Source organism: Palaemon carinicauda, chromosome 1 (assembly GCF_036898095.1).
Source record: "Palaemon carinicauda isolate YSFRI2023 chromosome 1, ASM3689809v2, whole genome shotgun sequence".
In the NCBI taxonomy this organism is placed as follows: Eukaryota; Metazoa; Arthropoda; class Malacostraca; order Decapoda; family Palaemonidae; genus Palaemon; species Palaemon carinicauda.
The window spans coordinates 268,696,024-268,719,019 of record NC_090725.1 but is presented as its reverse complement, the minus strand read 5'-3'; the positions used below and the strand labels follow the sequence as shown (position 1 = coordinate 268,719,019).

General features: G+C 43.2%; 3 protein-coding genes across 5 annotated transcripts in view; 2 read left to right on the top strand and 1 right to left on the bottom strand.

Moving 5' to 3' along the window:
* LOC137656214 (haloalkane dehalogenase-like) overlaps positions 1–17,094 on the top strand; it is a 29,705-nt gene extending 12,611 nt beyond the window's left edge. For all 3 annotated transcript variants that reach the window (XM_068390392.1, XM_068390393.1, XM_068390386.1), the window contains exon 3: positions 15,857–17,094. In XM_068390392.1, the coding sequence (XP_068246493.1) occupies positions 15,857–16,665 (809 nt within the window). In that variant the 3' untranslated portion in view covers positions 16,666–17,094. The remainder of the gene's footprint in view (positions 1–15,856) is intronic.
* LOC137656205 (BTB/POZ domain-containing protein 1-like) overlaps positions 1–22,996 on the top strand; it is a 406,727-nt gene that overhangs the window by 278,015 nt on the left and 105,716 nt on the right. The gene's annotated exons all lie outside the window — the stretch shown is intronic.
* Positions 17,180–22,996, bottom strand: part of LOC137645972 (protein MTO1 homolog, mitochondrial-like) — an 88,839-nt gene continuing 83,022 nt past the window's right edge. The window contains exon 9 of the mRNA XM_068379054.1: positions 17,180–17,318. Within this exon, the coding sequence (XP_068235155.1) occupies positions 17,223–17,318 (96 nt within the window). The 3' untranslated portion in view covers positions 17,180–17,222. The remainder of the gene's footprint in view (positions 17,319–22,996) is intronic.

Genomic DNA, 22,996 nt, shown 5'->3' with positions numbered 1-22,996 from the left:
GTAGACAGCTGGGGTGAAACTACATGCTTGATGGTTTAAGCTTTTTTTTTTTTCTTCCAGTCTGGAGACTTGTGTTGCTGGGCCTTGGGTTACCAGTTTCCTAGGAAGGTTCCAGTGGGCTCTCTAACTTTGCTTTTAAATACTGTATTGAATGCTCGGTATTGGGTGGAGCAACATGGGCCTGGGTACTGATGTAGAAGAGGCAAATTTTGTAGGAAACTCTTGGTGATTCTGTGATGGATGTGCCATTTGGCCTGAAACTTTTTGGCACAAGTATACGGACCTGCCATTCGAGGACATTGAATTTGAGGATCTTTCTGTATTTATAGAATTGCAATGGAGGGTCAAAAATCCATATCTTTGAATGGCTCCAACTAACCACTGAGGAGGTTGTTCTGACCCTGTATAAGTTTGAATACCTAGGTTGAGGCAGTATTGTCAGATGCGAATTTTTTCATCTAGAGAGTTTGCTAGATGAGTTTGTGGTCTGAATGATACGTCCAGGCTGAAAAAATGTATCCAAAATGGTGAAATTGGCATCATTTAATGAAGGTGTTGCAGAGAGATAATGTATGAAGGTGTTGCAGGGAGATTTTTACATGGCCCAAATTGTAGCCCCTTGTGGAGACATAAAAATTTTTAGATTCGTAGAACAGTTTTGCTTCCCAAAGAATGACCCACTCGGGTAGCTACCAGTCAATTTGGCAATTTCCTTTCATCACAGATCATTTTAGGACTGCAGAATTCAGGGCCTGGCAGACCTTTTTTAACACTTTAGTGGCTTTTTGGAAGTAGGAGCTATCGGGGTATCCCAGATGGCTACCTCTGGTAATAAAGCCACAGTGTAAACCTGTCTGTGAGGCTTGGCAGAATTTTAAGAATTACCAGGTGAGGCACTATTAGATCTGGAAAAAGTAGTAATTCCTGTATATTAATCCTTCATGCAAATCTTTCCCAAAGCCCTAGAGGAAATATAAAATCAAAGCAGACATATTGTCCCCTTCACTTCCAGGGAATTGAGGAAAGGTTTTAGACCTTTCCTAATAGAGGCTTCTTATCATGATACTGCAGCCTTTTTAACTAGCAGCAGTCTTAAAGGCAACCTGTAGACCAGCTACTATTTCCCATCCTAAAACTACCTATCCCAGAGGTTCCTAAAGGAAAATGGGTAGCAAATGTTTTGCCCAAGGTGAGGCCCAATCTAGTTGCCAGTTATTATGGGCTATAGAGGAGCCATTGGAGAAAGTAAGAGGGAAACTGAGGGGCCTTTTAAGTCCTGTGGAGGCAAAGGATCTCTGTAAGGAGGTGCTTTGGATTGGCAGGAAGCATTTTTTGGAAAATCTAAACTCCGTGGGTGCAGAGTTCTCATAGGAGTCTGTTGGTCATGGATGTCAAATTCTCCCTTTCACAGATATTGCCAGACCAGAACCCTGGAACTAGACTTGGTAAGCAAGAAGTTGCGAAAAGCCAGTCAAGGTTTCTTAAATTCCAGGGCAGACATTAGCGCACCAAAAAAAAAAAAACATTGTAGACTTCTCACACAGGTGAGACTTCTTTCAATGATTACAATCCTCCAGCTCTGTCAATTATTACTCTCTTAAGTGTCATGGACATTTGCTATAGTTCTAAAAAGACAGTTTTTGGCTTGTCTTCAGTGCTCACCTCTTCTGACCTTACCCAGGGTTTTGGATCAGGATGGGGGTATACTGGTTCAAAGCAATGTAATTTGGCCAAAATATCCTCCCAAGAGTGTTTAAAAAGCTAGCAAGGTAATGGTCAAATTTCTGTTGCAGGTAGTTCAGGTCATAGCTAATTTAGATAATTGGAATATATTAACATTAGAAATTAGCGTCGAATACATACAAGGATATTTCGGTGGCTGGGTCTCTTAAGGAAGTATGGGGAGGACATTAAGCCTAGCAAAAGCTTCACTCTAAAGAATTAGGTCTGTGATAAGACGAGGTTGAAAAATATAAAAAGTTGGGTGTGGAAAAGTGAAATGGGATGAGTTTCTAAAAGTTCTCATTTTCCTTGTAGTTATAAACAATTATCCATGTTAGTCTTATTGGTCCCTCCCAGATGTCAATGAACCTTCATACAGACTTGTCCTGGTTAGGTTGGGGAGGTTATTCAGGGGAGATCCTAGTGTAGGAATGGTTCCCTTAGTTTGCAGCATCCAACTTAAGTGTTGGAACTGAGTATGGTTTTCCTCATGTTGAAGAGAGTTTCAAGAAGGAACACTCATTTAAGATTTTCATAGTCAAAGTGGGAGAGGGGGGAAACCTGCTAGAGAATTCTTAAGCGAGACTAACCCTTCTGATTTTTTTCAGAAGATAAGTGTTCCTCTTGCTATTCCATCTATGGTTCACTATACAGACTGACATCCTGTGTATAGACTGGGCCTTGGACCCGTATTCTATTTTGGAGGTTCTAAGAGTTCCCGGTTCTCCAACTATACCCATTTGCATCAAAGGAAAACAATAAACTTGCTACCATATGTAGCCCTAAATGTGTCTCAAGCATTGGCAACAGAAGTTGTGAATCTGGATGGAAGAGATGGTGCTCATTCTCAGTTTCCTTCAGTTTGATTTCGAAAGCTTGTTATATTGTACAGGAACAACTATGCTAATAGCTCTACTTTTGCCAAACAGCCCATGGTACCCACTGCTTAAGCATCAGAGACTGAAGAATACACCTGCTTTAGTCTGCGCGGTTTTATCAGAAAGAAGGAAGTCTGATTATCTTTGCTTCCTTTCTGACCCAGAATATTCATGTTTGGATTTTCTGTATCATAGAGAAGGATTACTTTGCTTTTCCTAGGAATAACTTGTGACTTATAGGCTTCCTTTCTGATCCATAAACCATCTTTTCATATATATCACCATTAAGAGAACCTCTCTAGCATGCATTGGGCGTGGATTGGGCGTGAATCTAGAGTTTAAGACCACCCAATCTTTACTGTTGCTTAGATAGACCCCCTTCACCAATTCTTGATCTTTGTTTCTAGATAGGGTGCTTGAGTTTTTGGATAAGTAATTCCTTGATCTCTGCAAAACTTTTGACAAAACCGTAAATCTTATAGCTTTAGACTTGTGAGCAAGATTTGGTGAACTGGCTACCTTTTGGATTGACCAGAAGTTAATTCTCATATCCCGAGTTGTCTTGACTTTACCATGCGCCACCTCTTCCTAACCAAAACCTAGAATATTCAAACTTGGTCTGGTGTCTACCTTGCACCTATTTGAGATTCACATCCTCAGAATGTAGCTTTTTCATAATACCCAGCCCAGGAAATTAATCTCAAAAGGGCATATTTTTGATGCCTGGATAAATTTGGATATTGCAATTTGTGACAAATCGTTAAAAATAACTGTAGGTAAAAGCGGTGTTCTTTGGCTTGTTAACACTTACAACAGACTTCAATAATTACATTTCTGCTAGTCCATAGAACGTCGACGAAAATTAAGGATATACTGTAGAGGAACATAAGTGGTAGAGAGAGAACCACTTGGAAATTTTTATTACTCTTCTCCCTCCCTTCTTTAACATAATGTAGTAAGTAGGCCAAAATTCTGGCTGTGTCAATCCTACAGCTGGTGTCTGGCTCAATTTGACCAGCCAGATAGTATTACATACGATCCCTCTGGTTGCAGCTCTTTTCTCTTTTTTTCTCCTCTTTTACGTCCTTTAGTCTGTAGTGCCATAGCCTCTTAACATATTTCACTCTGGTTAATTACTCTTGATTGAGGGTACACTCCGGCACACTTTAATTTCCTTCCTCACATGGCTGTTTTCCCAGTTGGAGCCCTTGGGCATGTATCATCTTTCTTTTTACACATAGAACTTACCTGGCAGTTATATATTTATAGCTATAGTCTCTGTCGTCCGGCAGATTTTTCAAAACTCGCGGCAACCGCCGAGTGGTGGTTGTCCGGTTAGGTGGTTAACAACCCTTACAGGATGGTACTTGGAATCATTCCCGTTTTCTCATCTTCAGATCATCTGTCTATTGGACTGATATAGTTATTGCTCTGCCATCGGAGTTTTTCGCTCTTTCCCTGTGTCGCTGTATTGGACTTAAAATTTTTTGGTGACTTAAACTGACCTGTGGATTGGCAATCGCTTTTGTGATTTATTCTTTGGACTGTTTCTTGATTACGATGTCTGATAAACTATATTTTCGAGTTAGTGTGAATGAGGAATGCAAGGTGAGGTTACCGAAAGTTTCGGTGGACCCTCGCACTGTTTGTTTGGGGTGCAGGGATTTTGAGTGTGCCCTTGATAAAAGGTGCACAGAATGTGAGGTGTTGGACGAAAAGAAATGGTTGGAAATGAAACGCTATGTGCGTAAGTTAGAATTAGATAGTCAGGAGGGCTTCTAAATCGAATTCTGCTAGTGAGGTTAGCCTAGACTTTTCTTTTGACCCCTCCATTAATAATTCTTCTGTAGAAGTTGAACCTTCTCCTGAGGTAGTAGCCCTTGCTCCTTCTACAGGAATGGTAACTATGGATGACCCTCAGTACGCCAGGATGGCGGCTGAGATGAAAGCTCTTGAGGACCAGCTTGTAGCCTTGAAAGGTTAGAGTGCAAGTGAAATTAGTGCTTGTGAAAGTGCAGTGGAGGTGGCGACTGATCGAGCCTGTCACGCCCCTAGGTCTAGACCTCTACCAAGCTCCCAGGACCAAGGGAAAAGGTACGTAGACGGCCGCAAGGGAGTGAGAGGTACGTATCCTCGGTCAGCCGTCGCCTCGAGCAATCCTGTTGCTATTTACCAGGCTGCTCGTGACCGCCACGGAAAAGGCGTGTCGGAAGTGATAGCGTCTTCCCCGAGCCCCTCTCCTAGACGCAGATGGCAGTATGAGGCTTCGAGGCCGACCAAGGGAAGGTGGATACAGCAAGCTGACCAGACTCGTTCTCACTATCTCCTTTCAAGTAGCCCGGAACCTTTTCCTTCCGACGATGACTGGGACGCCTCTCCAGCGAAAAGGTCTAAACCTAGAGATGGAAGGAAGGAGGGATCTCCTCTTCCTTCAGGTGACTGGGGACCCTCGAGAGAGCCTTCTCCTGCTACCAGCGTGACTTGGCAGCCTTCGCCTTCGGAATCACGAGACCCAGCAGCGGTTGTGTAATCTTTCATGACCAGTTATGCAAGAACAACTGGTGTCACTTGTTCAGGCTTTTAGCCGCCCTCCCCCCCCCAGTCGGGCCGGCGTAAGGACGACAAATTACCAGTGAAGAAACCGGCTAGTAAGAGGGAATGGAGTTCCTCTCCCTTGCAGGACGACAGACAGCGCCGTTCTCGCGGTGGAGAGGTTACGTCACTCCTCTCCCAGGGAAATGCGCCGCGATTCAAGCGCTCGACGCTGCGTTTCTCCTTCCTCTAGATGATGACAGGACGCTTAGGATTCTCGTCGTCACGCTGCGTTTCTCCTTCCTCTAGATGATGACAGGACGCTTAGGATTCTCGTCGTCAAGACGCTTCAGTCTCCCGCTTGCGACGTCAGGACGCATCCAGCCTTCCTCTCCACGACACTTCCATCTCGCGACGTCAGGACGCCTTCAGCTCTCGACACAAGGACGCATCCTCCTCTCGACACAAGGACGCTTCTAGAGCTTGACGCCAGGACGTCACCAGCGCGCGGCGCAAGGACGCATGCATTTACCAATGTTAGGATGCATCCAGTCCTCGCCGACGGGACTCATCCGGCGATCTGCTTTTCTCCTCGGATGCAGGTGAACAGCTGGAAGAAAATGATCCTTATGTAAGCCGGATTGAAAGTAATCGGGATGTTAAAGGAACCTCTGACTTAGTTCTTTCAGCCCAAAGGGAGACAGAGTTGGAAGGAATGCAAGACTTGGAGGATATTTCGGAGGATGAGGATAAACCTGCTAATGCGGCTGCTGATTATAAGGTTCTCTCTCTCTCCCTCCTCGAGCTGTATGGAGTTTAGTTTAAACCTGCTGCCCCTCGTTCTCCTCAGTCGCAGTTCAGCAGGAAGACGACGAAGAAGCGGTCGGCTTTCATCAAGATGAAACTGTCTATCTCGGCTAAGAAGGCTCTCGCTAGGATCGATGACTGTCTGAAGGAGGGGAGGCAAGCAGTGAAGACCACCTTCTAGTTTCCACCAGCCCGACATCTAAGGCGGGCATGTGGTATGAGACTGGAGAAGCTCTTGGCCTGGGAGTACCTGCCTCCTCCCAGGGGGATTTCTCTGGCATTGTAGATTCTTCCAGAAGACATGCCCTTAACTCTGCTAAGGTGATGTGGTCTGTCGGAGCTAGACCACCTCGTCAAGGGAATCTTCCGATCCTTCGAAGTGTTCAGCTTTTTAGACTGGGCTCTTGGTACACTGGCCAGGAAAACAGAACTCTTACAAACCACAGAAGACCTAACCAGTATTATGGCCTGTATGGATAAGGCTCTTAAGAGATGGGGCAAACGATTTGGCTTCCCTGTTCTCTGCAGGAGTTCTAAAGAAGAGGGCTCTATTGTGTTCCTTCACGTCCAGAGCGGTTACGGTCGCGCAGAAGGCAGAGCTCCTATACGCCCCTCTCTCGGAACACCTTTTTCCCAGAGTCCTTAGTCAGGGACATTACCCTTTCGCTGGCGCAAAAGGCTACGCAAGACCTCCTGTCACGCTCCGCAAGGAGGGCTTTACCGGTGATTCAGTCATCATTGAAGGAGGAGGAGAGGAAAGTTCAGCAGCCCTTTCCGGGTAGAGCTCCTAATAGGAATTCAGAGGAAGAAGGCAGGAAACTGGCAGAGTGAACAGAAGGTCGTTCAGGGCCCACGCCAAGAAATTAAGCTCAAGTCCTCCAGACAGCGGTAGGAGCAAGGCTGTCACATTTTTGGCATGCCTGGAAGGAAAGAGGGGCGGACGTCTGGTCCCTCTCGGTCATCAGAGAGTGGTACAAGATCCCCCTCTGGAAGCCGCCGCTTTCAAGAACACCTCTAGCCTTAGTGGCGCAGTACTCGAACGCCGTGAAACAAGGGGCACTACTGGAACTGGTGAACCAGGTCCTGGAGAAGGGAGCGATAAAACCGGTCCTGGAACTAACTTCCCCAGGGTTCTAAATAGCCTTTTTAAACATTTAACTTACCCGCTGGTAATATAAAAATAGCTTTAGTGTCTGACGTCCGGCAGAAATTAAACTCGCGGCAATCGCAGATAGTTGCCAGGTGTACACTAGCACCTTCACGGGAGATAGGCAGAACCATTCCATACTTCACCAGATCTTCTCTGCGGGCATTGCTGGCAACATAGTTTGGAATTCACTCACTAACTGCCTTGGATTTTGGACAGTTATCTTGATGTACATTGTTTTTGGTTATTGGCTTTCGCTTATTGGATTTTGCTTTCGGATTCTCTTGAATACTTATTGATTTGGATTACTTGGATTTTTTTGACCCTTGCTTGTTTTTGATCTGTTTAACTTTTCAATATGGCTGACCCTTCTCCTTCATATAGGAAGTGCGGGAAAGGGTGTAAGACTCTGCTTCCTAAAGACCAATCCTGGACGTAAGTATCCTCAACAACTACGTTCAGAAGGCAGTTCTCTATGGAGACTCTGAAGACTGTGCTTGCAGCAGTAAGAAGGGCAACTGGATGGTCTCGTTAGACCTCCAGGATGGTTACTTTCATGTCCCGATCCATCAAAGTTTCAAGCGTTACCCGAGGTTCATGTACAGGAAGGAAGTCTTCCAGTTTCGGGCCTTGTGTTTCGGCCTCAGCACTGCCCCTCTAGTCTTCACAAAGATCATGTTGAATGTGGCGAGTATGCTCCATTCAAGAGGTATCAGAGCCTCCTTGTAACTGGACGATTTGCTCCTAAGAGCTCCCTCTTTCAATCGCTGTCTGGAGGATCTGCGTCTGACATTGAGTATGTCAGAAGAGCTAGGACTTCTTGTGAACTCTGAAGTCCCAATTGATTCCATCCCAGAAGATTCTCTATTTAGGGATGGAGATTTGGAGTCTGGCTTTTCAGGCTTTTCCGTCGCCTTCAAGGATACAGCTAGCTCTCCTAAAACTTTGTGCTTTTTATTATTATTATTATTATTACTATCCAAGCTACAACCCTAGTTGGAAAAGCAAGATGCTATAAGCCCAGGGGCTCCAACAGGGAAAAATAGCTCAGTGAGGAAAGGAAATAAGGAAATAAATAAATGAAGAGAACAAATTAACAATAAATCATTCTAAAATAAGAAACAACGTCAAAACAGACATGTCATATAATAAACTATCAACAACATCAAAAACAAATATGTCATAAATCAAAGAAAAAAGTCTGTTCAGTAAGAGAGTGAATGAGTCTCCTGGGAACCCTCTCTTCACTAGAACAGTTTGTTTCTCTGGGAAGACTAAACCTACGGCCTCTTCAATTCCATCTCGATTTTCATTGGAACAAAGAGAACAGCCTTGACACTGAAAGCATTCCCCTTACGGAACCGATAAGAAAGTGCCTCCGGTGGTTGAACAACCTAAGCAGACTTCAGGAAGGTGTCTCATTGGAGCAAAAGAGCCCAGACCTTGTGTTGTTTTCTGACGCCTCGGACTCGGGGTGGGGAGCAACACTGGGAAAGTCTGAAATCTCAGGTCTGTGGACAAGGGAACAGGGGAGCCTCCACATCAATCTAAAGGAGCCGTTGGCTCTCAAAGGTTTCGAGAAGTTAGTGTTAAACAAAGCAGTAAAAGTCAATGCCGACAACACCAGAGCATTGGCATACATAGCAAAACAAGGCGGGACTCGCTCAAGGTCACTTTATGAAATAGCAAGGACTCTTCTCGTGTGGACAAAAGAAAGAAAGGTATCCTTGTTTACAAGATTCATACAGGGAGAGAAGAACGTGATGGCAGACAGCCTCAGCAGGAGGAATTAAGTTCTTCCCACGGAGTGGACGTTACATCTGGATGTATGCGAGAAATTTTGGCAGATTTGGGGACGTCCACTCAGACCTGTTCGCGACCTCAAAAATGAAAAGGCTGGGGACATATTGCTCTCCAGTTCCGAACCTTGAAGCGACATACACAGACGCGTTCCTGATGGATTGGTCTCGCCTGGATGTGTACGCGTTCCCACCATTCAAAAGTGCTGTACAAGGTGTTACAAAAGTTAGTGTCTCACGAGGGAACCAGGTTAACGTTAGTGGCTCCCTTCTGGCTGTCAAGAGGGTGGTTCACGGAGGTACTGGAATGGATGGTGGACGTTCCAAGAAGCCTGCCATTGAGAATAGATCTTCTCAAAAAACCTCACTTGGCAAGATAAGATCTAAACCACCTAGCTCTACGTCTGACTGCCTTCAGACTATAGACACTCTCTCAAAATCTAGAGGATTTTCGAAGGAGGCAGCTAAGGCTATCGCTAGAGCAAGGAGGACTTCTACCATCAAGGTTTATCAGTCAAAGTGGGAAGTTTTTAGAGTGGTGTAGAGCTAAATCAGTTTCTTCATCCAGTACCTCTGTAACACAAATTGCCGATTTCTTCTTAGACCTTAGAAGAAAACACAACTTTTCCTCCTCGACCATCAAGGGGTACAGGAGTATGCTGGCAGCAGTCTTCAGACACAGGAATTTAGATCTCTCAAATAATAGACCTTCAAGATCATCTCGTATCTTTTGAGACTTCAACAAGAATCGCCAGCCTGGAATTTAGATGTAGGTGGACTGCTGGATCTCATAAGGATAGCAGACATAATGAGGCAGAGAATCATTGAAGTCAGCTTCCTTAACAGGTACGAACCCTTAAGCTTGTTTTAATTAACTCTTGAGTAATATTCCAACAATGTTGCTGTCTCTAACCCTCCACCAAGGCTGTCAATCAGCTATTTTTATATAACCAGCGGGTAAGTTTAATGTTTAAAAATTATATTTTCATGATAAAATAAATATTTGAACATAGTTACCAACTGGTTATATAACTTCTATTCCCACCCTCCTCCCCTCTCGAGACCTATGGGCATGGAAGATCTGGTTAAGTATGGAATGGTTCTGCCTGTCTCCCGTGAGGGCGCTAGTGTACACCTGGCAATTCTATCTGCGATTGCCGCAAGTTTTTGAATTTCTGCCGGATGTCGGAGACCAAAGCTGTTTTCATACAACCAGTGACTAATTATGTTAAAAAATTTATTTTATGAAAATATGTTTCTGGTGCCCAAGAGCTCGGGTGGATGGAGACCCATTCTAGATGTCGGCGCACTGAACGTCTTTGTAGAAAAGACAAAAGTTTACCATGGAGGCGACTCAGTCGGTGCTGGCAGCGGTACGTCCAGGGGACTGGATGGTGTCTGTGGACTTACAGGATGCTTACTTTCATATCCCCATCCATCCGACTTCAAGGGAGTTCCTAAGATTTGTAGTCCAGGCCAAGTGCTTCCAATTCAAGGCCCTTTGTTTCGGCCAAAACACGGCCCCTCAAGTTTTCACCAGAGTAATGGCAAACGTGGCGGGATGGCTTCATCAAGAGGGGATAAGAGTATCCCTATACCGGGACGACTGGCTGATAAGATCCCGGTCGAGGCAAAAGTCTGGGGGACCTACAGAAGACTTTTATTATGATTTCCCAGGAACTGGGTCTCATCATCAACAAGAAGTCCCAGACTGAACAGTCAGAAGATTTTTTATTTGGGGGTAGTTCTGGACTCTGTTCTTTTTTGGGCTTCTCCCTCTCAAGAAAGGCAGACCAGGTGCCTCGGGAAGGTGCAGGAATTCCTGGGGAGACAGAAGTGCTCGGCGAGGGACTGGATGAGTTTGCTGGGCACCCTCTCCTCGCTCGAGCAGTTTGTCGCCCTGGGAAGGTTGCATCTCAGACCTCTACAACACTTCCTTTCAAGAGTGTGGGACAGAAAGAATCAAGAGGACTCCTTTTCCTTCCCCATTCCAGCAGAGATCAAGAGACATCTTCATTGGTGGATGGATCCTTCAATTTTAGGGGAAGGAATCTCCCTATTCAGGAAGAACCCAGACCTAGTGTTGTTTTCAGACTCTTCGGAGTCAGGATGGGGAGCAACACTGTGGAGCAGGGAGGTCTCAGGCTCTTGGGGAGTGGAAGAGAGCAAATGGCACATCAACATTGGGACTGAAAGCCTTCAAGGACTCTGTCTTGGGGAGGATAGTAGAAGTCAATTCAGACAACACCATGGCCTTGGCTTACATCAAGAAGCAAGGAGGAACTCTCTCTCTCTGTTCCTGCACGAAACGGCAAAAGAGCTGCTTCTGTGGGCGAAGGAGAACGGCGTAGAGCTTTTAACGAGATTCGTGCAGGGACAGAAGAATGTAAGAGCAGACATGCTCAGCAGGAAAGGTTAGGTTCTGCCCACAGGTTTGCCAGAGGCCGTGGAAGTTATGAGAGACACCTTCAATAGACCTCTTTGCCTCCAACCAGAACAAGAGGATCCCCAACTACTGCTCCCTAGTCCCGGACATGGAAGCAATAGCAGTAGACGCCTTCTTGATGGACTGGACAGGGATAGACACCGATGCGTTCCCCCCTCGGGGCAGGGAGAATGATCTTGATAGCTCCATTCTGGCCAGCAGGAGAATGGCTCACAGAGGTGGTGGAGATGTTAGTGGACTTTCCGAGAAGCCTTCATCCAAATCTCAAACAGCCCCACTTCGAGAGGTATCATCAAAACCCCCTCGCTCTACAACAGACTGCCTTCAGACTATAGAGAAGCTTGTCAGAGCAAGAGACTTTTCTACACTAGCTGCAAGAGCAATCGCCAGAGCGAAGATGGTCTCGTCAGAGTTTACCAATCGAAGTGGGAGACCTTTAGATAGTAGTGTAAGCAGCGCAAAGTGTCTTCACCCACTACCTCTGTGAGCCAGATAGCTGATTTTCTCTTGTTCCTCAGGCAAGACTCTAAGCTGCCCGTATCCACTATAAAAGGATACACTAGTATGATTTCGGTTGTCTTTAGGCACAGAGGCATATATTAACGCAAGATAGAGACCTGAAGGATCTCAAGTAGTTTGAAACGACTAAGCTAACTCAATTGAGACCCCCGGCTTGGAATTTGGATGTGGTTTTGAACTTCTTGTGCAGCAGGAAGTTCGAGCCCATCTCGCAAGCGACTCTTAGGGACGTGACCAAGAAGACACTGTTCTTGATGGCTCTGGCCACAGCAAAAGGGGTCGGCGAGATTCACGCTATTGAGAAGCAGGTGGGCTTCAACCAGGATGGAGCAATATGTGCGTTAAGGATTGACTTCCTTGCTAAGAATGAGAACCCATCCAAACCCTGGCCGGGGACGTTTGAGGTTCCTAACTTCACAAATGTGATGGGCCAAGAGGAGGAGAGGCTCCTCTGCCCAGTTAGAGCCCTCAGGGCATATTTATCAAGAACAAAGAATGTAAGAGGTGCATCCAATTCTTTATGGTGTTCAGTAAAGGATCCACCAAAGCCCCTCTCGAAGAATGCGTTATCATTCTTCTTGAGGGAGACAATAAGAGCAGCTCGCCTCTTTAGTGAGGAGAACTTTGGTCTACTAAAAGTGAAGGCTCACGAGGCGAGAGCCATTGTAACTTCACTAGCATATCGAAAGAATGTCGGTTAAGCAGATAATGGACGCAATGTTTTGGAGAAGCAACTCTGTGTTCGCTTCTCATTACCTCAGGGATGTAAGAGTGTACTATGAAAAGTGTTGCACTTTGGGCCCATACGTAGCTACTGCTTCTGTATTTGGTAAAGGAGTTAATACCTCCCCTCGACCTTAACTATTGTGTGATGTGCCTGTGATCGGGTTTGGGATTTTATGGTTGTCTGAGGGTACTGACTTGTGGTAACAGCACCCTCAGTCTAGCTAGATAGTAAGATATCTAGTCTGCAAGGTTAGGTGGTTAGGTTGAGTAAGGTTGCAGATTATACAAGGGGGATAGGTAGTGCAGAAGTCTAGTCACATTGTTGGTCTCGCCCCGTTTGACAGACTCGATTGAGTTGTTTCAGCGTAACAGGTCTCCACCTGGCTGGCACTCCTAAGGGAAAGAGACTCGAGAGGCAGGAACCTTCGAAGTCGGCTACCTTAGTAGGTAAGGAACAACGTGTTTTTCCTACGACTTGTAGTTTTTTCTCAACGATGTTGGCTGTCTTTAACCCTCCAAATGTGTGAATCAGCTATGTATATATAGCTGTCACGTAAGTTCTATTCGTAAAAATTAAGTTTTTATGATAAAACAAAGTTTTATGAATACTTACCAGGCAGTTATATATATTTTAAGTCCCACCCACCTCCCCTCAGGAGACAGGTCGGGCAAGAGATGATCTGAGGAACAGAAAACGGGAATGATTCAAAGTACCACCCTGTAAGGGTTGTTAACCACCTAACTGGACAACCAGGTGAGTATTCATAAAACTGTTTGATCATAAAAACTTCATTTTCCAACTAGGGTTGTAGCTTGGCTAATAATAATAATATTGTATTAGAAATTAATTTGTAACCTTTGTATTTTACCCAGCTATTCAGTATAGTATTTAGTAACTTAAATCTCTAGTTCATTGGAATTAAAGATTAACCACAAATTTTAAGTTTGAATTTAATTATGTACATTATTCTACTTGTTTCTTTAGGAATGAATGGCATCTGCACATTTCAATCTTGTGAAACTGGCTTCAAATTGGATGCAGTAGTTTATAAATATTCTTTGAGAATATTTGAAACATTTATTTATCCACATCACAGCATTGGATTTGTTATAAAACTACAAAATCTATATTTTTATATACAGTAATTTCTGGAAACAAAATCTTTAAATCTCTACTGTATACTGTGTTGCATTACCTGATTCTTTCAACCACCTCCTTTCAAATAACTGGCGAGTGTTCTTACTGTAGTAGACCTTATAACATTTGTTACCGGGTGTGGGTCTACCTAATACAGTACTATAATTACAATTTCAAGTCTTCTACTTATTTGTGGTAAACATGCTGACTTGTCTTCAGAAGAATGAGACTTGGTAGGTAACTCTTGGCAGGTGTTCATTCTGGTCAGTCTGTGTGTAGACATGTACAAATTTGCCATTGGATGACAGAGTTAAAAAACCTGGCAGCATTTCTTGACTAGAGATGGGAGATTGTGATCCATCCCTCGGGCCATAGTTTTGATGGTGCATAAAGGTGCTTATTGCTAATTCAGCACAAGCCATTTCAGGTGAGGATCATTCTCTTAAACATACTCTTGTTGATGCTTTTATGGTTGTGCCTGGGCATAAAACTAATTTTCTAGCAAAACTGGCTAAATTAGTCTGATGGTGCTTCGTAATGGTGACTTTTCCTTCCTTAAAGAGTGTAGCTACTTAGTGTGAGTATACCCTATAGGATTTGAAGGGTTACAAGAACTCGAATGGTAGCCTATCCTTAGATATTGTTGGCCAAGAAGTGGGACAAAAGTTGGAATTAATCAATTAGTAATTTTTCATACTAGTCTCGGACACCCTTAGGCTGGCTGAGTTTGTGCCAGTTAGACACTGTTCAATCTAGTGATTGCAGTGGCATCTTTGGAAGTGGGGGCTACTGGGGGTTCTAAGATGGCCAGTCTCTTTACAAAGCCCTATAGAACTTTAGGGTGAATTATGAGGTGAGGTTGTTTTGGAATAGAGGCCACTGAAGGTCATCCAAAGAATCATCCAAAGAAAACAAGGGAGCCAGTGAATTTACTGGAAGATGGGGATATTACCAATGAAAAGTATAATGTTGGAAGTAGTATAAATCACTTTTGGTAACTGTTGCCTTTTTGTTGATGGGCGCAGTGTAATCCTGGGTCTGTTAGTTCTGATAACAAAACCTCCACCATGCCACAGTTTTTGTCAACTCTGGACCCTTGATTCCTTGTGAGCAAGAAGTTGCAGATTCCTAAAATTCCAGGGCAGACTATTTGGCATACTGAAGAAAGAGCCAAAATTATTTTTAAGACTAGACTGCTTGAATTTTATGCCTCCAATATCAGAAAATGGAAGTATTTCAAAGGAAATTTGATTTTGTCCTGTAAGGTGTTCAGTATTATTTGGACAAAACTACTGTACAGGTATTAGAGGTACTCTTTTCATAGTGAATTGGGTCCCTAAATGTCCTTTGACCAAAAATGCAATATCATTCCTAGTTGTAGTTAGGTCACTGAAGGAGTTTTAAGAATTGGATCCAAATCTAATAAGGCTTGAAAGTTAAGGTATTGTACACGGTGGTAGTACAGCTACCTCGCTTAATTTTTGTGGAAATTTTTTCTTTGAAAGAGTTTAGCAGTAACTCTGGCATACAAAGTCTTTCAGTAAATGTTCTTACAGAATCCTGGTTTGCTCTTTGTTGGCTCTAGGCCCCATAGTGAATGCAGGGCTGTATTCTATTTTTAGTGTTCAGTTAATTTGTAACTATTATGTAAGGGTATATGGAGTTTAATTTTTAGATTTTAAATCTATCCAGTATTTAAATGAAGAACTATCATTTAGTTAATACAGTCGTGCATTTTAAATACTGTTGCCCGAGTGAACAATCTGGAGTCTCATATTTCAAACAGTATCTTGAAATGACTTGGAGGTAATCTAGACCAGTTCAGTAAAGTCCTAACAATACTATATTGCTTCAACTTAAATAATTTTATCCTATCTCTTAACTTCACTGGTATCCAACCTCTAGCAGTGCAAGTTGGCAATATGATCTAGGGAGGTTCATAGAAATATTTTAATAAAATTTCTTATTTCTAAACTCTGCTTATGCTCTTATAAATATCTCCTTTTGTTTTAAGACTTGGTGCAGTTTATCTATCTATACTTTGTTCAATATAAGTATTCAAGTTACTGTTTAAAATATTAGTAAAATATTGATTAAATGTAGTAGTATAAAATAATTAAATAGAGCTTTTAATTTTCACAGGGCCTAAAGATGCAAAAGAAGTGATGTTGTGTCTTCATGGAGAGCCAAGCTGGTCATTTTTGTATAGACACATGATTCCAGTTTTAGTGCAGGCTGGTTATAGAGTCATAGCTCCGGATTTTATTGGGTTTGGGAAGTCTGATAAGTATGTGGACATGGAAAATTATAGTCATAACATGCATACGATGACTTTAAGATTGTTTTTGGACCACATCAATATCAAGGGTATTACTTTAGTATGTCAAGATTGGGGCGGTCTTGTAGGCCTCTCAGTTGTTAAAGATAACCCTAATGTATTTTCAAGACTGGTAATTATGAACACTGGGTTACCCTCTGGTATTGGCTTTTCTAACAAAAGCGTTGAAAAGTTAGCTAAGTTTACTCCATTCTTGCTGTGGCGCACTTTTGCGGAGTTATTTGGGACTTCATTGCCAGTCTATTCCTTGTTCAAAGTGGTTCTATTGAAACCTGAACCAGGAGTGTTAGAAGGGTATGCTGCTCCATTTCCATCTTCAGTATTTAAGAGTGGTGCTGCTAAATGGCCTCTCTTAGTTCCTCTGACCTCTCATGATTCAGTAGCAGCCGATATGAAAGCTACTCGTGATTATTTAGCTAGCGAATGGAGAAAGCCAGCTCTAGTGATGTTTTCAGATAAAGATCCCATTACCAGGGGCCAAGACCAGAATTTTATGGGCCTTTTACCTCATGCAGTATCCAAAACTATTGTAGGAGCTGGTCACTTTCTTCAGGAAGATAAAGGGGAGGAATTAGCATGTCATATTGTGAGCTTTGTGGATGGAAAATTGTAAAAGGGTGGGAAGTTTTTTCATGGGAAAGTACTGTAGTGAGCAGCTTTATTAAAGTTATATTTTAAGATTAAATTTAATACTGGTAAGGTAGTATATTTATTCACATTAAACATTCTATTAAATTTTTAATCTTTAGAATGACTACTGTTGAGTTTTCAAGCATATAATAATTAATTAAAAATTTTATAAACTTTAATGGAATTTATTAGCAGAATAATACTTGACACTGCAGAGCAATAAGTTTGGTGCAATATTGACAAATTTTTCTCTATATACCTGTTCATAGAAAATTAAAGATTTTTTATGTAAATAGCCTATATATTTTTATAGCTAAAGGTCTAATACAATGTATTTTGTCGTCTTTGTTAATAATAATTAAGAAAGCTATGCTGTTGAGGTACACTAGGTAAAAATATATAAATTTGTTTACTATGAGCTTTTATTTCTATGATCTTTTATATTTTACATGTAGTTATTTTTATTTGAAAATTAATTTTTTAAAATTCACATATTTGATACACTAAATGGCTCGGATATAAAATATTTTGACCATACTACTATGAAGAGTACTTTTGTTGCCGTTTTTGAACGTAATGCAATAATGTTAAAATTGTAGAAGCTCTCATGCCTTCTACCCGGCTGGCTGCAGCTATCTGCAAGAAAAAAACATTGTACTAGATAAATTTTAAAAACTCAGAATAATTAGTGTATGGTAATGCATTTAATAAGCATCCATTATTTTATCTTAAACTATTTTTTTTACACATTTTGAATATAAAACTGTAACTCCTAGCTTAAAAATATAAACTAAATGACAGATGCTTCAAACTTGAAAGCTAAAAAGATGATTAAGAGAATTGGTTAATGTACATAGTGATAATGGAATCAAGAATTTTGTGGATATTTTTTTCTCTAGCAGTCTTTAAATGATCTACAAGTAGCATCTTATTAAAAAGGTGCATTGGTACTGAAGGTTTCCGGAGAATCCATTTCTAAATTCTGCAGAACCAAAAGTCTAGACTGTAATCAAACTTGTAGTAAAAGAAAATTGGGACTGGAATAACTGTAACATGTAAATCCATCCATATACCAAAGGCACTTACCCCAACTTTGGGGGGTAGCCGACAACATCAAGAAACAAAACAAAAAAGGGGACCTTACTCTCTACGTTCCTCCAGCCTAACCAGGGACTCAGCCGAGTTCAGCTGGTACTGCTAGGGTGCCACAGCCCAACCTCCCACATTTCCACCACAGATGAAGCTTCATACTGCTGAGTCCCCTACTGCTGCTACCTCCGCGGTCATCTAAGACACCGGAGGAAGCAGCAGGGCCTACCGGAACTGCTGCTGTCTCACAGGATTTTTTATACAGGAGAGGGGGTTCCCAGCCCCCTCGTCCCGTCCCTTTTAGTCGCCTCTTACGACACGCAGGGATAACGTTGGCGCTATTCTAATTGTTTTATGCCCCCGCAGCCACAGGGGGCATATTAAACTTAAATTTTGATGGTACAGCTACCAAAGTTACCTCTGCCTTTATGTAGGATAGAATACCAGTGTATTGAAACTTTTATAATGAGGTGTAAATGGGGCAGTCCTGGCTAACTGCTTGTTTACTGAGCACTCTTGTTCATGGGCACTTTTGTGAGTATAGGAATGGGATATTTGGCGATCCTCAGGGTGGTGTTCTTGGCCCATTACTTTTCTTACTATGTATGCAGAAGACATGTAGTTTGGCCTACAAAACAAGCTGATATACAATTTGCATAAATTTTATCTCCCAAAAGTAGATCTGGGATTGCTGAATTCCTTAGAGAGCTAAAACTAGTGAATGATGCAAATTATGGGGCATGTTTAATCCTAACAAAACTCTTGTAAGTAGGTCTAGGACAGTGGGTCCTCAATGTCCAGATCTCGGTATTGATATAATTTCTTTAACTCTGTATGCCTCTTAAAATTTTAGACGTGATTCTCGACAGGAAGTTTACTTTTGAGAAACGCAATAGATCAATGTCTTCTTCAATAGCATAAAAAATTGGCTTATTAAGAGTATGATCTACTCCAGAGTTTTAAATTTTTTCATTCTACTTTTTGGGTATTTTTCTCCTGTTTGGTTTTCAGCGGCTGATTTTCATCTTAATTTGTTGGACAGGAACTTTTATTCCTGATCTAGATATTTAATCTCTGGCACAGTCGTTCAATTAGTTAGTTATGTATGTTGTATATTATTTTTCATAATTCTGTTATCCTTTACATTTACATCTTCCTGGACTGTTCCATCCAGTTCATACTATTAGCTATGTAGTTAATTCTAATAGTCAGGCCTTCTCCACCATGAGACTCGATACTACACTGTATTCTAGAAGTTTTATTCCAGCTGTGACACAAGTTGTGGAATGATCTTCCTAATTGGGTAGTTAAATCTGTAAGACTCCTAACCTGCAGCAAATTTTTTTGTAGCACAAGCTGTGACATAAGTTTTTATAGTTTATTTTAATTGTTCATAGTTTCTCCTCTGTCTTTCCTTGCTTCCCTGGGCTATTTTTCCCTGTTGGAGCCTTTGGCCATAAAGCATAATTGCTCTTCTAGCTAGTATTAATATATTATATTAACTATTAGTGTGGGGATGCCTGCAGATATAAAAGGCTTGCCCGTGGGTTTTGGAACGATGTTACAGAACCTTTGAGTATGAAAGAGAAGGATCTCCCACCTGTTGCGCAGTGCCTGCAGAAGGCACTCCTGCAGACAGTTATCTCATTGTGACAATGTATTGGCAGTGGTCACCCTATCAGTGGGTTGTGTATGGCAGGAAGAGGTCCAAAAAGGATTGAAACTGTTCAGTTTCCTCCTGAAGCCAAACCGAATAGTGTAGGACCTTTAACTTGAGAAAAGACTCCTTCCCATTTTCCCAACAAACTGGAGGATTGACAATCTGAGGAAGCATCATCTGGTTTACAGGTTGATGACCCCCTGAGAGTTGTTTGAGCTCCTTGGGACTGCAAGACTTTCCTTCTAAGAAATTGTTGGTAATGGCCCTTCGAAGGAAGTACAGGAGTGTGTTTCCACTTTAGCACTAGACTCTCCTGCTTGCCTCCATCAAGAGTAGAGAAGAGGGTCTCTCTCCCTCCTTCTCAGGCTTCTCTCTGAGAAGCCATCTGGTGTTTCACCAGTCTGTTGCCTTGAGACTAGCAGAGGAGACATGATTAGTGTTAAATGTCTCTCGCGTGACTTGCATTATCTGGTTAACAGGTTGATGATGCCCTTAGAGTTGTTTGGAGTTCCTTGGGACTGAAAGACTTTCCTTCCAAGGAGTTGTTGGTAAATGGCACTTACTTCAAAGGTAGTACAGGAGTGTTTCCACTCAAGCACTAAGACTCCTTCAGCTTGCCTCCATCAAGAGTAGAGGGTCTCTCTCCTTCCTTCTAAGGCTTCTCTCTGAGATAAGCCATCTGGTATAACACAAATCTGTTGCCTTGAGACCAGTGGAGGAGACAGTCAAGTCTCTCTCGCTTGCCTTCCCTCTGGGATGTGCGCGCTGCCAATGTTTGAGAAGCGAGCTTTACAAAAGAATCTTTGACAAGCAAAGTGTCTCGAACCATGCGTACACATCTATGAGAGCTACCAAGCTCTTTATAGTGTGCATTTGGATTTGCTAATCTGGATCCGCTGGACTACTCCTTTTCCTGAGCCTGTGGTAGTAGTGTGTTACCCAACCAAGCCCCTCATTGGAGCACAATAGGGCTGCTACAGGTTTATAACAGCTTGGATATAGTGTGTGCCTCAACACATCGTCTCACCATTCCAAACGCTACCTAAAAGCGCCTCTCCTATTCATGTGCTAGCTAGATGAAAGTAAATGTCCACATGGCACGGGTCAAGGATGCGAGTATAGCACTGAACCTCAACAAGAGAGCTTGTGCCCAAGCATGACAAATTCAGATATCCCTAACTAATACAAACATGGAGTTATTTATGTGGATTATCTTTCAGCGCCAGCTGGAGGTAGCCATTAGACTTTAATTTTGAAGTGGCTACCCTGCATAACCTCTTGAGCTAGTAGGCTTGAGGGTACCCAGCTGCCTCTATATATACTCTCTCTGCAGTGAGATGTCACTTTTTATTGCAAGCAGGACTTCTGGGGGACAGGTGATGGCAGGCCAATTTATATGAATGACTCCAGGTTCGTATTAGTTAGGGAAAAATACAAATCCTTTGTTCCCATATTAACAAACCTTCCATTATTTATGTGGATGACTTGCTCTTAGGTGGGTGGAAGTCCTAGATCTGGCATGGATAATTACCTACAGAGGTTGAAGCAGGCTTGCAGAAGGACCCATGGTGCTGTACCCAAAGAGGGTAAGATGAAGAAAGGAATGCCAGACATTCTTCTCATTGATTCCAGTCTTAACCCAGGTAACCAGTGCCCTCAACCAACTGCTATTTGTCTATTAAGGAGCCCGAGGTATCTTAAACCACTTGTTGAGCAGCCACCACAGGACCTATAGTGTATGTATAGTCTCCTGTGGGTCACGTCTTAAAGTAATGGGCTGTGAAGGTGGTCTCTCTTCCACATGCCCGCTTAGAGAACTTTCAACACTGAATAGTTACGCTTCAATGCCAGGGAAGTAACTAATCCCCTGACATCGGCTCTAGGTCGACGAGCCTGAGGAGGATCAGGAGCCAAGGCTCTTTAGATTACTTGGTGAATCCAGGAGGAAATAGTGTTCATGGTGATCCTGCTCTTTACTCTACCTGAACAGAGGTGATAGTCTGGGCCGTGTTGCTGCAGTGCGTTCAAGATAGTATCTCGAACTCCTCAATGGGCATAGTAAAAACTGATATGGGTTATTGGTTACAGAACGGGGAGACTCAATCTGAAAGGGCCCGAATCTATGGTCCAGTACCCCTGGATTTTTAGTCTTGACAAACTCTGGGACGAATTAGTGTCCCTTCCCCCCATCCCCTTGAATGGGCGATGTCATACGAGAGGCCGTTTAGTTCATCGACTCTTTGCCAAGGCTAAAATGAGCAGGAACAGTCTTCAAAGTAAGATTTTGGTAAGTTGCATGGCCTAATGGTTCGTAAGGAGGTCTTTCAAGGCTCTCAAGACGCGAACCATGATCCAAGGAGGAGGTCAAATCTCTTGACTGGGGGCTGTCACGAGACCGAAGCATAGAACCTTGTACTAGTATGTCTTTTCCTTGTGTATGAATCTCGGATACTTCCTTGTAGACGGTGGATTGGGATCTGAAGTAAAAGTTCTTCAGATCCAGTGCAGTGTGAACATTTAGTCCCTTGGACGAACCACTTGGATGACCGCGTCTGCCATCTCCATTCTGAACCAAGTCTGTTGAACAAACTTGTTCAGAGGAGAGAGATCGATGACTGATCTCCAGCCTCCAGTAGTCTTTTTCATCAGAACAATTAGACTGAAGAAGCCTGAGGACCCTTCTGCGACCTCTTGGAGAGCGCCCTTCTGCAGCATGGTCTGGACTTCGGCCATGAGGGCCAGCTTCTTTGCGTATCCCTTCGCATAGAAGCTTAGATGCACTGGATCCCAAGTTAGAGGAGGGAGAGATTGAATGAATGGGACGCGATACCCTAAGGCGATCACTTCAACCGTCTAGGGATCTGCCCCGTGAAGCTGCCACTTCTGCCAGCGGCGCTGTAGGCATCCTCCAACAGGTAGTAGGCGATGAAGAATGCCATTCCTACTGGGAGGGACAACCTCGGCCACCTCCCTTTCCTCCCTTCTTTCCTCTGAAGTACTTGGACCCCTTCAGTCCCTTGGACTGAAAGGGCTGCTTCGACAGTTTAGAAGGTCCTGAGGACCTAGAAGTTGACTGGCAAGTAGAGGAAGGTGCTTGCTGAGGCCAGGAAGACTTGGAAGGTCTACCTTAGGGCCACAATGTCCTGTCCTTTGGAGATAATCGTTGGACGATTCCCTCCATCGCTCAGCAGCCTTCTCTATCTCTTCCGAAACTAATTGAGATGAACTCTCGAGGGTGGAATTCCTCAACCGAGAGACCTCCACTTTCGGCACCTGTTTGTGGAACCGACCTGTGACTGTATCCCTTCTCTTGAGGATGGTGTTAGCCCACAGGTTGACAACGTGGTGCGATAGGAACTCGAAGAGTCCAGGTTCCTGACAACAGGAAGAACTCCAAAGTCTTCCTGGCCGATTCCTTCGAAAGATCGTGGGAGCGAACCATGAAGCCTAAGAATCCCAACCATAGATCAAGCCATGAAGCAGCCTGCATGGCGTACTTTGCGCCTCTATGTTCAGGAGCTTGTCTGCCGAGAGAGAGGCCTTCAGAGAGGAGAGGGTTTGAGTT